The sequence below is a fragment of the Lagopus leucura genome, unplaced genomic scaffold (assembly GCF_019238085.1).
Source record: "Lagopus leucura isolate 7727_CA_CO unplaced genomic scaffold, USGS_WTPT01 Super-Scaffold_73, whole genome shotgun sequence".
In the NCBI taxonomy this organism is placed as follows: domain Eukaryota; kingdom Metazoa; phylum Chordata; class Aves; order Galliformes; family Phasianidae; genus Lagopus; species Lagopus leucura.
Window position 1 is genome coordinate 81491244 of NW_024962252.1, and position 17753 is coordinate 81508996.

A 17753-nucleotide genomic window follows, 5' to 3' on the forward strand; every position below is an offset into this window, starting at 1 on the left:
AAACCATGCAAAAACAACGTACCTTGATATCATTGCTGTGTACTTGTCTTGTGAGTGCTAAGAGAAAAAAACATTTTAAGACTGAACAACCACATGTAGTGATTGTTTTCTAGTCTAGACAAAAAATAAACAAGTCTCCAAACTTGTGTTCCCACCCCCTTTAAGTCATCACCAGAGGTAAATCTTTGTAACTGTTTTGCTGTATTTTTAATTCTGCATGCAGCAATGGTAAACTGCTTTTTATTTAGTTCAGGCAGATTATACAAGACATTGCATGGTCTGTGTTGCTCTCACAGCAGACACCTGACTGTCTACAATCACAAATGTATTGGAACTCAAAGTTTCCTGCTGTCCCCTCCATTTCTAGACTAGGATCACCCTCAGCCAACAGTGCAATCTGCATCTGACTATGAGCAGGGCCCCCCAAACCCATCAGCAGACCATCAGTGTTTACCAAGGAGAAAGAGTAAGCTATAAAGAGATGTAAGAGGCTGTAGTAGGAAACATTGCCTCCAGCCAGGCTCTGGGATTGCACTCAGAGTAGGAAAGCACCAACAATGACCCTGGGGACTGCAGTTTCCATTTAAAGAAAATATTTACCAGCATTCACTGGCATTTAGGTGTGGCTTCTTGAGTAGTTTACATCACTCTACACTCAGCCAAAAGGCTGCTGCCTCCTCTGCAAAGCAGCAATTCCTGCCATTTCCCTCTGCTCATTGGTCTTCTAGTGATCAGCTGGACCATTGGCCTCAACGTTAACTCTTTCCTCAGAGATCAGATCTCAGGCAGAACATCTTATTCATCAGCCCAGGATCTCTTGGCAACAAGCCACCTGTGAACAAAACCAGAAGCCCCTTTTCCAGGACTAAAAAACCCAAACAACAAAACCTTCCCACATATTACTCAAGTCACATTCCTCAAAAAACAGTGAATCAAGAAGTGCGAGTTAGAAAAATGAGTTGTGAAGTCCAGCATCCAGCTGTGCAGCAAACAGAAAACCAAGAGAATTGTACGTTCTGTGCTACGTTTGAGAACAGTAAGGTAAGATTTCAATGTGGCCGTGGTCAAGATCTTATCATTCTCTTATCAAACAAAATTACTGTCAGGTGAAATAAAACAGGATTAGAAAGTATCCTAAAGAATGGCTTATCACGAATCAGCTCTGCAATGTGTATCTTCAGTGAGAATTCCTCCTAACCCCCTTTGAGTTGCCAGCTGTTCATTGTAAGAGTTGGATCTTCACACATCACAACAACAACAAAAAGCAAAACCAGTTTGATTTTTACCAGATGATTTTGCTCATTCTAAAGCTCACAGGATGACCAATTCTTTCCACCTGAGGAAACACTTGTAACTACAGCCTAGGTGTCTGGTAAAGAAAGTAAAGAAAAAAACAAAACCAACAAAATCACTTTAAAGCAATTTAATAAAAAGCTGAACTCTAATCATATTTAATAAAGCTTGGAAGTAAGAAAAAAGATTGGGGGAATGACAAATAACAGAGAAGAAAGTTATCATAGCAAGCTGAATAATACAGTTCAGAGCATGAGAAGTAGTGCAGAGGAAAAATGTTTTTGCTGAACCATTAAGTTCAAGTACAGTGCTATAACAAAAAAGTATAACAGTACTAAAACAGAAAAGCCACTTCCCAAAGCAAAGGATTGCAGGAACACAGTACAAAAATGTACATACAATTCTTATGCATGGTGCTGGTAAAGCCATAACTGTACAGTCTGCATTTTGTTCTGGCAGCCACAGCCAGATGAAGGCAAACTACAGAAGATACAGGCAAGTCTGATATCACTGAGCCACATTTCTTCAAGTAGTTAAAAAAAAGGGGGGGGGGGGGGAAGGGAATAAGTAAAACAGAAAAAGATGACCACTGCCTTGTAAGACCTTCTACAATAACCTTGTAAATTTGGAACATTATATTTCACTCAACTGAACAAATATTCCTGAATTTTCTGAAGGGCAAGCGTAAAGTAAAAGCAGTTGGAAGGCAGGCAGAATATTAGAGGAAGAGCCTTTGATAACATTGTACAGATCAAGAGTTAAACCTCCATACCTCTCTGGAAAGGAATTTGTACTGTGGCAGAAACATTTTTGTGAGAGAATGTAAAAAAAGCTCAGCTTCACACATGCTAAATATTACTCTGTCCTAGCATGCAACTTTTATTTTCACTTCTCTTTTTCATCTTTTTTTTTTTTTTAATTTAAATGCTTTCACATGTACTACTTTTTTCACTTTGAAATAGGGATAGCTAGAAAGCAAACGTTCTTATCCAACTTCTCTGCTTCTCTTTCCATCTGTCTTTTCAGTAGGTGGGCTTTTCATTATATGTCTGAGATGATTGGTTTATTTTATTACCCAGATCAGTCAACAATTATCAGATGCTCAGTTCTACTGAGTCTGAATCATGCCACTCAAAAAACAAATGAGGAAACAATAACAACAAGCAAAATCAAACAAAAACAAAGAAAACCAGTGCTGCTTGATGTTCAGTCAGTATCAATCAACATGAGGACAAAAACATAAAACAGTTACTTTGGCAAGTGCCTTTGGTTCCCTGCCAGAGGTAGCTGACCTGTAATTCATTAGGGGAACTTCTTATTTTCATACCTTGTTTCTTTGAGAGCAGAAGAAACAGAAAACATCAAACTTTCACCCTTACAAAACTTTATTTGAACAAAGAGTGGGCCTTTTCTTTCCTAAAAAAAAAGAACTTTCAATATTCTATGAAAATGAGGGCTTTCTTGAGTCTGTCTTTTCTGAATGCAGGATACATGTTTCTGCATTCCACAGCTTGAGTTCCCTTTAATTTAAAATCTGTCCTCCTCCAAAAGTATCATCTTCATTCATTTCCTATGTTGACAAGATTTGCTTCTAAACAAAAAATCTGGAAATAATTTCTGTTTGAAGCTTCCTGCTAACCCTGAAATTTGAACTTAAGCACAGAAAAAAACCTGCCTGCAGCTTCATTAGGATTGATGTTTGCTTCTAAATGAGTACAACTGCTAAATGATTATAATAATTTTGGTATGGAAATACCAGCATCACCCACCAATAAGAAAACAGTAGAAGTCCCCAATCCTCTGTTCCTGTAAGAAATAAAATAAATCCACAACTAGGCTCAATAAAATCCAACTCCACTGTGTGAAACTGCCAAGAACTGCCTATGAAAAACTGAGCAACTAAAGGCACGCAGCCCCATAACTGCAGGCATCACTTACAGCACTTACAACCCAATTCTCCTCTCCCCTGCAGCCCAGGCACCTGAGAACAACAGTGCTGCAGGAATATTTTTGCCCCTCATTACTCCCAGTTACAGGCCCCAGACCACCTTTCAAATCTAGTCAGTGACAGCATAACCTCCAGCAACAAAGGTGACAGCCATCTTACAATAATGATGAAATAATTAAATATAATGACATTTAAAAAATTAAATATAATAATAAAAGCACTTGAATTCAATAGTTTGAGAAGAACAAAGTATACAGTACCGGAATGCAAAGAAACTTCAAAAGACAGAAATTAAAATTTAAATGTTACTTGTTCTGTATTCCAGAAATACTCATCCTGTAGCCCCATAGCAACACAAAGCAGCATGAAACACCACCCTGCTAACAGAGCAGCCCCAGGTTCTTGCTCACTCCCAGTGCTCATTCCAGTATCTGCTCTATCCACTGCTTGTGCTGAGATGAGCATCCATGCAGTCACACAGTAGTCACACACATCAAATGAAAGCTAAAGTATTTGGTTTTTGTCTCAACATCAACGATACAGTGAAAAATGAAAACATTTATATAAATATGATGGTGCACTGCGGGCGTATTTGACATTTTGAGAGACCAATTCAACTCTCAAAAGGTTGTGTTTAATACCATCAATATGCGGGGCATTCACTTCTCTTTCTTGTGATCTTTACCTTTTATCACAGCATCTCCACCTGCAGGAGTTCCATTTTCTTGTGGAGCCACAAGCGTTTTCAGAATCACTTGAGTTGCCCCGAGTCTTGGCAGGGTGACATGCTGAAGAAATGGCAAATTGTTTTTCTTAGCAAATGCCTGGCTTGTTTCCCTCCTTTTCCTAAGGAAGCCACCCTCTGGAAATAAAACAATCCATTTCCGATTGCGGCTCCGGTAATATTTTTCTAGATGCTCCTTGAGTAACACAAGCTGCTGGTCACGGTGTGCTTTTCCCTACAAGAAAAGAACACTGACTAAATAAAATGAGTGCTTAAATGATACAACATGTGCCAGCTAATTGTTACATTTCTAAGATTTCTATCCCTTTTCAGAGATGCAAATACACCCCTGCAACAAGACAAAATAATCACAGAACCATTAAGGTTGAAAAAGATCACCATCTAGTCCAGCCATCAATCCATGCCCACTGACCACGTCCCTCAGTGCCACATCTCTACGTATTCTGAACACCCCCAGGGACGGTGACTCCACCACCTCCCTGGGCAGCCTGTGCCACTGCCTCACTGCTATTGCTGAGAATGTTTCCTAATACCCAACCTGAACCTCCTCTGGTGCAACTTGAGGCCATTCCCTCTCATCCTATCACTAGTTATGGAAGAGGAGGATGCTGATCCCTGCTTTGCCACCATCTGCTTTCTGGCAGGTGTAGAGAGCAGTAAGATCTCCCCTGAGCCTCCTCTTCTCCAGACTGAACAACCCCAGCTCTCTCAGCTGCTCCCCAAAGACTTGTGCTCCAGCCCCTCACAGCTCTGTTGCCCTTCTTTACATAGAGTTCTCCTCAGAGCACCCACTGGTGGCCTGGTAGATGCCACTTCACAAATAAAAATACCCTTGTGAAGGAGGATGAAAGTCTCTGATGACTTCTCTGCAGGAGTGATGTCCAGACAGTCACCAGGCACTCTACGTGCCAGAGGCACGGACTCACAGAGTTCCCTGGTGAATTCATTAAACTGAATTCTGCAAATGCAAACTGGGTCAAGCTGTTCTTCCAAGGTCCACATACTATCAGTACTTTCTGCAAGCCAAGAGTAACTTTGTGAGCATCACCTTCCACGCACTTGTCCCCCTCAGGACCAGTGCAGGTGACAGAAGCCAGAGCAGGACAGCAGCTTTTAGTTTGACAATGAGCAGTATATAGGGTATAGCCAGGTAATAATTAAACCCAAAGGACTAAAGGTAGGGAAAAAAGCCTCATTAATTTCTCCTCTTTAATGTACTAGGACAACTATTTCCACTTAAGACAGTAAGATTTGACCTTAATTACTGCAAAAATACCAACAGAATCTTCAGCAACAGTCTTCTCTCCTTTCACCTTCACTCAGTAAGAGCAAGCCATCCAAATGTTCACAGGCAGGAATTTACATCAGTTAGTGTTACAAGGGCTCTGAAAGTTCAGAGTCACAAACACCTACACCTTCCTCTGTGCTTTTTTTTTTGTTTTTGTTTTTGTTTCTAAACTTTTGGAAGGAAGGAAAATGGGAGGAGTGAGGTTGGTTGAAGACAAGAAACAGTATTTTATCAATGATAAGTTTTGTGAAAGAGTTCCTCCCAGATTTTCATATCTCACCACTGCAATTATTTTCAACTTAGCCTCATGAAAAAGGAGGAAGGAACTCTGCTCATATTTATGGAATTAAAGAGCAATATAAAAGTTCCTCAGTTAAAATAACTCTTGGACATCAGACCAGAGGACTCCAGGATAGCAAAGTAGTTAAGAAAGGAGCAGCGAACCAGAAATTTTTTGCAAGTTAAATATTACAACTTCCCAAAACCTAGACATACTTAGCAAATATGGCAAGTGCATGAACTGAAGTTTAGTGAACACTGTGAGGGTTAAGATGTGGCTGTAAGATAGAAAAATCTACCAAGCTAAAGGGAAAGAAGGCAGATAAAAGTACCCATGATGACTGGTGGATCAGTGCAGAGTTCTGGAACATGAATGCACTTAACATCCTATCCAGTGAGAAGTCTCACAAAGGAGAAACTCCTCAGCGTGACCAATTCTTGAAGGTCATGGCTAGCTGCTTGGTATCATGGAGAACAGGCTCAGCAAAATTTCCTTTAGAGGAAAGAAAGCAGGTAGCAGCAGATTGCTGACATTCTTCAGGGCGCCCTGCACTTTGTGTCGTCACTAAGGCAAGTTACAGACAGCCTCAGTTTCTAGAAAACTTCTCAATGGAAGAAAGCACCAGTCAGTCTCTAGCAGACATCAAAAGCATTCCTGAGCTGTTGTTGCTGCTCATGGAAAGGAGGCTAACACACCTTTCTAAACCAACGGGCTGCACTGTGCCGTGATCAAACTACATTATTTCACAGCAAAAGACAAAACAAAACAAGTATTTGCTCATCCAAATATTAATAGGGCCTTTCTAAAATTAGGTAAGATTATTACTCATCCCAAGTATTTTGGCTTTTTATCAATGGGAAAAACAATCAAACACTTCAGCAACATCCTATTTTCATGCAGTCCAAAAGACACGATGACATGACTTTGTGTGATGTTGCAGACTTCAGTCACTTTACAGAAAAAGAGGAAGAGTTCTGTTTGCAGCTCAGTAATGGTTTAGCCTCATAACTGGAACTGCAACAACGCATTCAGAAATTATAATTGACAAACTGACAGCCACGTGTACCTCAAAATGTGCTTTTTGTGAATGTTAACTACTGAAATGGATTTATATTTATGAAGTGTCCCTGTTCTTTTCTGTACTCTCCCAGTATGTTATCTTCTCCCTCTAGAGACCTTCCTTTTGTCTTGATGTGGTGGTTTGATGTTTTCTAGACTTGCCTCTAGTCTTTGTTACAAATCTCACTGTAGATTTTTTTATTGCCTTGAAATAAGTATCTGTTTATTTCAGAGAAAATTGGACTATCTTCCTCTGAAAAGTTAAAAATGTGACTATTCTCTGTCTGCCACAGACTGTTTAAAAGTCCAAATGAAAATAAGGCCAGGGAGGAAACGTATGCTGGATGTTATAGTCTCATAACTGACACCAGATCCATGCTGATCAGCGTACTTACTGCAACTCTACTTTTGGAGTATAGTTTTATCAACAGATGCCAAACTTCAAAGTAACCACACACATATACCTCTCCCCACTCCTCCAAACAAAACAATCTAACTGCTGTGCCTACACAAAAAACTCAAACTGAAAAAAGAATAATAAGCTGGATAAGCTCAACCCAAATACACGCATTTCAGCACAGTTATTTCATCCTGAAAATCAACCTGGATGGGCTTGTGTGAAGTAAGACCCGTAGCATCCTGATACCCACACATTAGGATAAATCAAAGCACTGTTATGTTACCACTTACCTGTCTTATAAAGAAATCTCCATGGATTAATGAGACAATGCCAAAATTTGTATACTTAAAAATATGATCCATCAGCCACATCATCTGACGGACAACCTGAAAAGTTCAGAAAAAAGCTGAGTAAATATGTGCAGAGAAGCATGCACACGCAAGTCATGGAGAAGCAACAGAACTAGCAAATGCATGGAAGAAAATCCTTTATGTGTCTATGCATCAAAGTAATAAAGCAACACAGGTGCTACACTTCTCCCTCAAGAATGGTGTTAAGCACACAGTGCGTATTCGTAATCTAAGATGCAATTCTACACTGTTAGCCACATGCCGTAGTCATTTCTACTCAGCGTTTTTATGGGAGGTGTAGCACTTCTTACAGATGTGCCATCACAATTTGAAGTCATCTGCAGACTAAAACCATTTTTGGTGTTTGTTAAAAGTCCACAAAACAACACAAATTTGTGTTTGAAATGTCTAAGTGATTTACATCTGCAACAAAACCAAACAGGTTTTCTTACACATTTTTTACTTGACAGTTTAGGGATGAGGTCATTTTGTTCTCTGCTGTTGGTTTCCACATGCTCCACGTGTGCTCCATATAATCTATGAACAGTGCCATCACCAAGATCTATGCACAGCCCATGTAGCACTGCTAGTTTCTCTCCCAGCAGAGCAACCAGCCACATGCAGCTGACAATTTCACTAAGACACGAAATGCTCCTTTGTCCTGGCCAAGCAAAAGCAGACAGGGAACCATTAGAATCACCTTGACCATTACTTCTATAGAACAAAGAAAGGTATTTTAAATCTCAAAAGACTGATGTATCAGTAAGAGAATAATCAATAAGGGAATTGTCCCAGAGGTAAATGACAGAAGGGGAAAACTTCTGCCTCCAAGGTCCTTCCCCTCTGTAGCTCCTATATGAATGTGTTAAGAGGGGTAGGAGTTGGCTCTCCAACACTGAAAAATCCAATGCCTCTTATATGCTTCCCACCGTGTAATGAGGCTGGCTGCCTTCACTCTCCCCTAGCTTCGAAGGCCACAGAGACTGATCCAAGTTTAGTGAAATTTAGACCACGTAAGAAAATACTTTTCCATTTACCACAGTCAAAAAAGAGTGTGGAGCACTATGGTATTTCTCTGATAGTCAGAGGATTATTATTATTATTATTTTCATCTTAAATGTGTAACTTGGCATCTTTCATTTCTCCAAGATACATAGCTTGGAGGCAAAGGAAAAATGCATTGTTCACACATTAGTTGACTACATCCACCACCACCACTAAGGTGTAAGCTGCGCTTCCCTTCAAGCCCTAGAGGCTTACACAGTACCAGAAATACACAGGCCCCACATATTCAACAGTAATTCATGCAAAATAGTTTGGTACAGCCAAGGATGGGGAAAACAGGTAAAAGCCACATCTCTGCATGTCTAAGTGGCATTTGTAGACAAATTGATTATACTTCTTGCAGGAATTCTGTTTCACATGAAAAAAGCAAACAGCCACAAAAAAAAAAAACCAACCCTGAAATGCCCACCTTGACAATCTGCTGTAACTGCTGTATCTATCTACAAGATAGACTGCTGTATCTATCTACAATTGCAGCACCAGACTTTCTTCCAAATACATCCAATACTCTCTTGGAACGCTCCGATTACCCATTCTCCCTTTTGACCACAGAAGCTATAAATGAATCCTGTGTCCATGTTTAGAGAAAAGTATCTACCATGTCTCCATGTTTAGAGAAAAGTAACTATTCTCTTTTCTCTAACCATGTCTCCATGTTTAGAGAAAAGTAACTACCACATACCATACTCTGTTTTGTTTCCTTATCCATAAACAACCGTGGCCAGATGCTTAGTAAGGTGATGTTTTCACACACTTAGAAGAACAAAACTACCAAAGAACGCCTAAGATGCTTTATTGCCTTCGACATAGGGCTGACCTCTCAGCTAAACCTCAATGTTACAGAACGCAGTAAGAACCACTCAGCTTTGGTGGGTTTTTAGTATCAGCAAACTTTCTGTTTGAAGATTTTGGATAATGCAAGAGTACAGGTTCCTGGGCCATCCAGCATTGCCGCAAGTAGAAAAAGAAAACCACGTTTGAGAGAAGGGCAGTTCTCAAACACATGAGAAGTCACAATATCATCAGTTCACATCCACACATCCAGAGAATAAATGTCATAGGGAAATGCAACTTTGTGACCGTAAGTTAAAAACAGCACTCAGAATCCACTAACGAGGTGTTAGTGGAATGCAGTACCCTTATGACTCTCTGTTCATCTATTACTTAGGCTTTTTGACAAATAGTGTTACGTTCTATTAATTAGAAACAAAACCAACATAATCTGCTTTGCTGGAAGAGATGAGCAAGCTTAATAATCTGCTTCCCTGAAAAGCAACGGTTTGGGTCTTCTGAGGAGTCAGCCTTAGAAGTACTGTGGCACCCCATGAGGAACAGTTGCCCAGCAATGCTGAGGCTCCTCTCCTCCCATACCACTTTGTATGGCTGTGTATCACCTGGGCATTTAGCTCACAATTTCGGAGGACTTCATTTCTAACACAAAAGTTTATCATTGATCTTCAGGTCCGAAGTCCATCTCATCGTGTTCCAGGTGACACAGAGCTTCTAACCAGTATCCTTGAACATGCAGTTTGCTGCCAAATGGGCTACAAAGAGGCAAACTCCATAGCTCAATGATTACAAGTCTGCCAACAAACCTATGCAGTGGGGTAAGGAGTACAAAGAAGAAATAAATATTTTAATGTGTATTAATTCATGAACAACAGACACACACACACCCCATCAAATAAGGGGAAGATCAAAGGGTACAACACAATCATCTTGTTTGCCATCAAAAGGCAAACGAGATCGCTGGATATTCATTTTGTTCCACTACCAAAGGCAGAACAGAAAAAGCTGCAGGAGAACAGTGGTGCTTTTTATCCTCAGGAACAAAACAATGCTTATCAGAGGAATCTCTTATCATATGCAGTTCGAGTAGGCTAAGCAAAGACATTAAAAATGTTTTGAACACAAACTCATAGGTGTTCATGGACAGAAATAATTTTTGGTGTTTTTTTTTTTTGCTCCACCCTTCCTGTTTAAGCTAAATACAGGACGTTGATAATAGTTTCTGATGTTTTAATAGGAAATCTGGGTGCCTCCCATTCACAGGCTCATTTTGATTTCACTCTGCATAGATTACATAACAAAGCAAACCGAACAGACAGACTTTCATTTTCAAAGCACTTGCCTGTAACAACTATAGAACTCAGGTGTGCATTGAAACTTGCACTGGAACAGCTACAAGCTGTATTTTTTTTTTTCCTCTCCACCGCGCTCATTCTGCTCTTAATAAGAATAAAACAACTCGGTCAAATTTATCAGCCCTAATCTGGGCAGAAAGCAGCAACAGGAGCGTTTTAACCTACTTTTTAACATTAAAGGTTATGAGACCTCAACTGACTTATTAAGAGTTCAACAATTTCACAGACTGGAACAATTTCTAGAGCTACATATAAAGTGTGCTCAGGCCGCATCTGAATCAGCACAAACCTGCTACTGTGTGGCTTATCTTATGGCACTTGTTAAAACAACCCCATGCCAGCCCTTCCACTATGTTTTAGCTAAATTCCACTTCCCTAACAGGATGTGTTTTCCTTACTCACCTAAGTTAATCTCAAAGAGAAGAAACACCTTAACAAATGCATTCCAACTTACTGTTCAATAAGATTGTTTGCTTTAAACAGATAGGGTACACTAGCATTTGTATATAAGCAATTGCTAAGAAAAAATGCTAGGAAAAATACATCACAGTTCCTGACCTGGCCTGCAGGAAACCTACTGTCAAACTGCAAACAAATGTTGGCATTCTACTTTGCTACACAGAGAAACAGAACTTTGTCTTAAATCAGACACTTCTGATATCTCGAATTAACAACAAAAAAGGCAGCAACAAGGGGAGAAATGCTTGTTGATTACAGCTGGATTCAAAGTCCATGCTGCCTTGCAAAGGAGAGCAAAATTTCAGACCACCAGGGGAGGAAATTCTGCCACTGCCATGTCAGCAAGAGGCCAGCTCTGGGACATGACTTCACATCTCCATGCACCCTTCTGTGTGAAATGGAAAGGAGCTCCCACCTACACAACGTACCTTGAGCTAAAAAGCATCGCTCGAGTGGTAAAAAGTGTTTCAGAATTAACACAGCTCAGCTGTCCTAAACAAAATGAAAGCAATTGCTATCTTGTTACTTGCAGTTGAATATCAAGGTTACAGAGGACTTCATGTTTAAATTAAACTGTTAAAAAAACAAATCCAAACAAAATCCTGCCTTGTTTAAATAGTTGCTTATTGCGTAATGATTTCTTTTCTTCCCCCAGTGGTTTCACGTCTCTCCAAGACAATTCTCCTGTTCAGAAATACGAAGCATGCTATTTAAAAATACCTGACTCAGCAAGTTCCATCGAGGATAAACTATTCTGATCTTTCTCCTTATTTTTAGACAGTTGTACCACTCACACAATATTTTAAGCATGTGCTAACATTTGTGCTCATTTATTTATTAGCTAAAAAAACTACTAAAGTCACTCAAGGCTCTGGACATGATGATTCCAAGCACAACAACAGAAACCCCATAAGCAAAACATGCAGATTTCAATGGCTGCTTTGCTTTTCTGAAAACCCACAAACCTAACATTCCCCACACTGAAGGCTGTTTGCCACCTCAACACCTTATTCCATTTTCAGCACCTTCTACACTTTCCAAAACTCATTCTGTCTATGCTGAAACTTTTTAGCTGTGGAGTGAAATAGGATCAATATGGCTTAGATTTAAACACAAATACGGATATATAAACTAGGATGCATACATGTGAGAAGGGGACAGACACTGACAGGAGTTCTGACAGGACAAGGGGAAATGGTTTCAGACTAAAAGAGGGGAGATTTAGATTGGATATATGGAAGAAGTTTTTGTTTTTGTTTTTGTTTTTTTACTATCAGGGTGTTGAGGCACTGGCACAGGCTGCCCAGAGAGGCAGTGGATGTCCCATCCCTGGACACACTCAAGGTCAGGCTGGGGAGGCTCTGAGCAGCCTGATCTGCTGTAGGGATCCCTGTTCAGTGCAGGGGAGTTGGACTGGATGGCCTTTATGGGTCCCTTCCAATTCAAACAATTTTACAATTCTATGAGTCAGTTAACTTCTATGATGTTTAAATTATGAGACATCAACAGTCAAGACTATAAGACATACGTATCCGTACGATTCTATCCTCATAGCTGTATCTTCACCAAGATTGCCCTATGCATAACTTTGATGAAGAGAATTTAAAAGTGTTCATTCTACTCATTTAGGTATGCACAATACAGAATACCATACATACCTAACTTCCTCAATTCCCAAAGGAAATGAAGCAATTAAAAGTAGTGTCAGAACACTGTCTTCTCTAGGCTATAGCAGGAAGAAGTTAGTCTCTTCCATCACCCTTGAGCAGCATTTTCATATTTTCCAATTCAAAGACTTGAGAGCTTTTGTTTATTACATCAGTTCAGCACAAGTAACATCTGGAAAGACTGTACAAAAACTGGAAGAAATGCAGTGTACACACAACGTGCATGAATGTACATTAAGAAGAACAGCATCAGTTACAGGTTACGCAGATACAATCAAGAGCAGCTGTTGTGTTCCTCATTTCCCCACCGTACGATGGCAGGAAAGAAGTACATTAAGACAGACACAGCTGATGCAGCATTTCAGCTTGCCAGGCATGTACCTATCACACTGCAACCTAAACATACATATCTCTTCCCTCTAATTACACCACATATTAATTTCCCATTTAGATCCTATCCTCTGGCTTCCAGCACTATACTCTTTGACATGATTTTTCTGAACATCCACGTATGAAGTGATTGACATTAGTTGCATTTCTCAACAAGAGATGCTGAAGAGTGAGTAAAATAAGAGCTCAAGCAATTTTGACCACATATAGCTAGCCAGTCTGGATATGCTCTCCGAGGGAAGTTACTTCTAGTTTCTGATTTTCTATCAAAATCCCATAGCTGCTTCTGATTTCATTAGAAAAATGCTATGTCAAGACAAAGTCACAGCCTAAAAGCTAAACTCATGATGGTTTGAATTAAGTTGGTACGAACTGCACAGAGATATATGGTGAGAGGAAAAAGGACATTCCTTCCATGAATTACCTTTAAGGAGATCTGCCTCCCTCCATGCTAACCTAGATTCCACACTAAGTCAGTTTGTAACTGACCTCTGAAGGCAACACAGTGATCTAAAACCTTCTCCACCCTACTGTCACATTAATCCAAAACCTAACCAAAAATTTCCCATATTCAGAGCCCTGTGATTATTTGATACATTAACACACACATGAAAGTCCTCAGCACTACACTGAGATGCAGGCACACCCATGGTTACAAATGACAGACAGAAGCTATCCCACTCCCCAGTTGTAGCCTACCGTGCCTTTATCCTGAAGGCACATCATCAGAGTGCAGACATCACCCGTTGCTTGATGGTTCACCAGCACCACAGCTTCATCTTCTGATACCGCTTTAACATCATCACCCCATTCCACTACTATTAAGAAAGAAAAAATAAAAGGTAAACTTTACAATGACCACATTGCTAATTTCACTATTAAAAACTAAAAAAAAAACAAACCAAAAAAAATCAAAGACTTCCACATCCAGTAATAATGAAGAAACCTACATGCTACATGTGAATTTAAACTGGCACATAGCATAACGTACGCTATATTAGCAAGACCATTTTTTCAAGCAGAGGGATTCAGCTCAGTTGTAAATCGCATGCACAGAAGAAGAACAAAACAAAAATACTCCATCAGTACATATGCAGAGAGATTGATCTTTTTTGTGTCATTACACTATTCTATATTTAGGGTGTCTAAATTACATAAGCTTTTGACCCACCTTTCAAATTCAACTGGCTCATTAGATTTATTTATTTTTAATCAGGTTGTAAGAAAAAATGTTTATTCATTTATTTATTGCTAAAACTCATGAAATTTGTTTCATTTCTACATTTGCTGCTATCAAACTACGCTGGTAAAAGCAAAACAATAAAAAATATTTAATTGGAACATTCCACTTAAAATACTTCATTAAAAAAGCTTAGTCACTCACATCTAAACAAGTCAGCTACAGGCAAGAAAATAGGTTCAGAGAACAAGCTGCTCAGATAACAGAAACTGTTAGTCACAGTTTTGTAGACCAGAGACCAGACACTCCAGTGGCAAGAATGACATCAGGATGAAGCCACAGCTGTTGATCATCCAGCATCCCAGCTCACTAGCAAAAATGTGCCGAGGTAAGGAGGAATTAGAACTGCATCATCGTAAAGTAAATAAACAGAAGAAGGCCTCCTGCAGAAGAGCACAGGATGGAAAACTGAAGAGCATCTGCCATAAATCACAGCCCGGCCTATGCCTATTGCTGGTACCAGAGCAAAGAGACCACTGTTCAGAGCCTGGCCCTTTTCAACAAATACAAAGCTACTGCAACACAAGGGACAGGATGGGGGAGGCTGAGCAGTTCTGTGAAGTTCAACAGGAAGAGGAAGATGCCTTGCCCATGCATGTAGGACACAACTATTTTTCTGGACTCTCGGGATCTCAAGTGCTTCTTACCTGCTATTATTTCCATTTCTGACATCAAAGAAAATACATCACCTTCACTACTGGATCTTTAGTACCTTTAAGGAAGGTTTATTAACATTCTCCAGGCAGCAGACAGCTCTCTTTGAAGGACAATTACAGGCTTATGCTTCCACTGCTGTTTCCTAAGCTGTAGTTTAACTGATGCAAAACCCACGGGCTGCACATTGAAGGTGTGAAGCAATAAACCACGCGTGGCTTCCCTGTCCTTGAAGAAATTTCATTAGCATCACACAGTTGAAACTTGCTGTTTCTATTAACTTCTAGCAGCTTCAAAGTTAGTACTGAACTGAGACAAACAGACAGTTAAATACATGAAAATGTTCTATTTGGTCACAAGTAGGTAGAATCAAACTACACGCAAAGACAGGAGAACCTTTTTATTCCATAACATTAACCTCCCTTCCTTTCCTTGACAAAAACTAAGCATGGATCCTTCCTCATTTCTCTTAACATGGGATCCCCTTCATTCTTGCGGAATAATCACTGTGTGTGACTTGTCCCAATGTCTTCCTCCAGCGATATGATCATATGATTCTACGATTCTATGATTCTATGAGATGTTACAATGTTGAGAAAACTTCCAGGAAGAATACAGTGAATGCACAAAGAACCTGTTCAAGTATGGCTCCTCAGGCAACATAAGATGCAGCCCTGTGGTTGGCAGCACCAGGGGAGCTTGGGGAGCTGGTTCCAAGAGAAACAGCACAGAGAGTGGAACGAAGAAGCAAACCGCATGGCCAGGCTCGGATAACACCAAAGGGATCAGAACTTGGTGGTACCACGGAACCAGTAATGAGCGTAGTTGTTATCCCAAACCAACAGCTTTTCTTTTTTGTTGTTGTTGTTTTTGAAAACATGGCCCTGGGTGAACTTTGCTTACTGTGTGTTTGTTGTAATAGCAAAGCACATCTCCATCCCAAAGGCTACCTGCCTCCACCCCCCTCACCAAGCACACCCTCTTAATTTTTTAGCCTACACCATCAAAAGCAAAGCCAAAAGTAAGCCAACCAAAAGTATGTATGTCACTAAAGCTCCACCCAAAAGTAAGAAAATAGCATAAACACAGCTTAAAAGAGGAGGAATTTTAGGAAAGATCCCATCACAGGCAAGTTGGAATGACATCACTGACAGCTGAGTTGACAGGCTGAGTCTCTCCCTGCCCCATAGGGACACCTCTTGGGTGAGATTCACACGCTCATCGGTACCAAGTACTTCCCCAGGAAACTCAAATCTCTACACAATTGTTCCATGATTTAACACATCTGTGGTGGGCTGTATATCCGCATTCCTGGTACCTGCATGGGCACTGCAGACAGTGTATTTATCTCCAGCAATCGAAAAGAATCTACAATCTGTTGTTCCAATAAACAGCACTAGTCATTAATTTAGCCATGAAAGTTCTCATAGAACGTGGCCGTACTCCTTTAGTGGAGTCTGTATTAGTTCAGTCAAATGTGATTAAGCCGAATGTGCACTGAGCTATTTGTGCATCCGTACTCATGACGATTCATAAATGAAAATTACTCAGAATCCAAGCTAAGCTGCCTCCAGTCCCTCTGACATCTGAGGATAAGCTGGAACACCAGGGGGTATTTCTTCTGCCAAACCTTCTTAACCTTTAATGAAACACAAACATTGGCATCATGGACAGGACTGACATGGATAAACTGCTGCAAAAATATAATAATGAACTGCTGCCCTTTAGCAGGCCACAAAAGAATGGGCTCAAAAGTTTTGGAAGAATGAAGAGAGGTGGCAGAGTGAACTGAATTCATTCCTCGATAGATACCCTTGATTCCATGGAAGGCACAAAATGGAAGAAGCAGTCATAGTTAACCATGCACCTTACTTATTGAGGATTTCATGTTCCTGTGCATGGCAGTACTCAACTACGTAAAAAAGTAAGATGAAAGAAGTACTGTTTTAAGGAAAACATATTAACAATGTACTCATTTTGAAATCATTACCTCAGCATCTTTAGTACATTGCCAATATACAATAGTTCAACTCAACTGCAACTTTCCAGAAGCCACAAAACCGGAGTGCTAAATATATCGAGCACCTACAAAATAAGCTGGATCACAAGCGCCTAAATATTACTACATAATGTGATTTTACTTCCAGATCACTCAGTGCTATAGATTCAGTAGTTGTGACTTGACTTGGAAATTTTCAGACAATGGGAAATTGGGAAAATAATCTTCTGCCGATACAATGAAGATTTCACCTACTCTCATTAAGGTACGGTACACAGCAAACCCACAGCCAGCTCACAATGCAACACCAAGCTTCAGCTGCAGTGGTGCTGCCCAGGGAGGTGGTGGAGTCGCCATCCCTGGCAGCGTTCAAGAGGCGTCTGGATGACGTGCTGCGTGATATGGTTTAGTGCTTGTGGTAGCAATGGCGATGAGGAGACGGTTCGGCTAGATGATCTCATAGGTAATTTCCAACCCTGTAATTCTGTGACTCTATGGTATCAGGAAATATTCTCCCAAAGAGTGGCCAGGTGCTGCTCAGGGAGGTGGTGGAGTCACCATTCCTGGAGGTGTTCAAGAAACGTGTAGATGAGGTACCGAGGGCCATGGTTTAGTGGGGAAATATTGGTGGTAGGTGAATGATTGGACTAGATAATCTTGGAGGTCTTCTCCAACCTTGAGGATTCCACGATTCTATGATAATACAACGCAAACTCCCATCCAGTTCACAAATATGCTACGAAGTTTTAGCTGCAGCAGTAGTAACAAGAGG

General features: G+C 40.3%; 1 protein-coding gene across 3 annotated transcripts in view; it reads right to left on the reverse strand.

Annotated features, from left to right (window-relative positions):
• LPGAT1 (lysophosphatidylglycerol acyltransferase 1) overlaps positions 1-17753 on the reverse strand; it is a 58492-nt gene that overhangs the window by 19323 nt on the left and 21416 nt on the right. For 2 of the 3 annotated variants that reach the window (XM_042885632.1, XM_042885646.1), the window contains exons 3-5: positions 13788-13906; positions 7304-7399; positions 3927-4200 (exon numbers count right to left, since the gene is read on the reverse strand). In XM_042885632.1, coding sequence (XP_042741566.1) covers positions 3927-4200; positions 7304-7399; positions 13788-13906 — 489 coding nt within the window. The remainder of the gene's footprint in view (positions 1-3926; positions 4201-7303; positions 7400-13787; positions 13907-17753) is intronic. The other variant, XM_042885637.1, reaches the window with a different exon arrangement.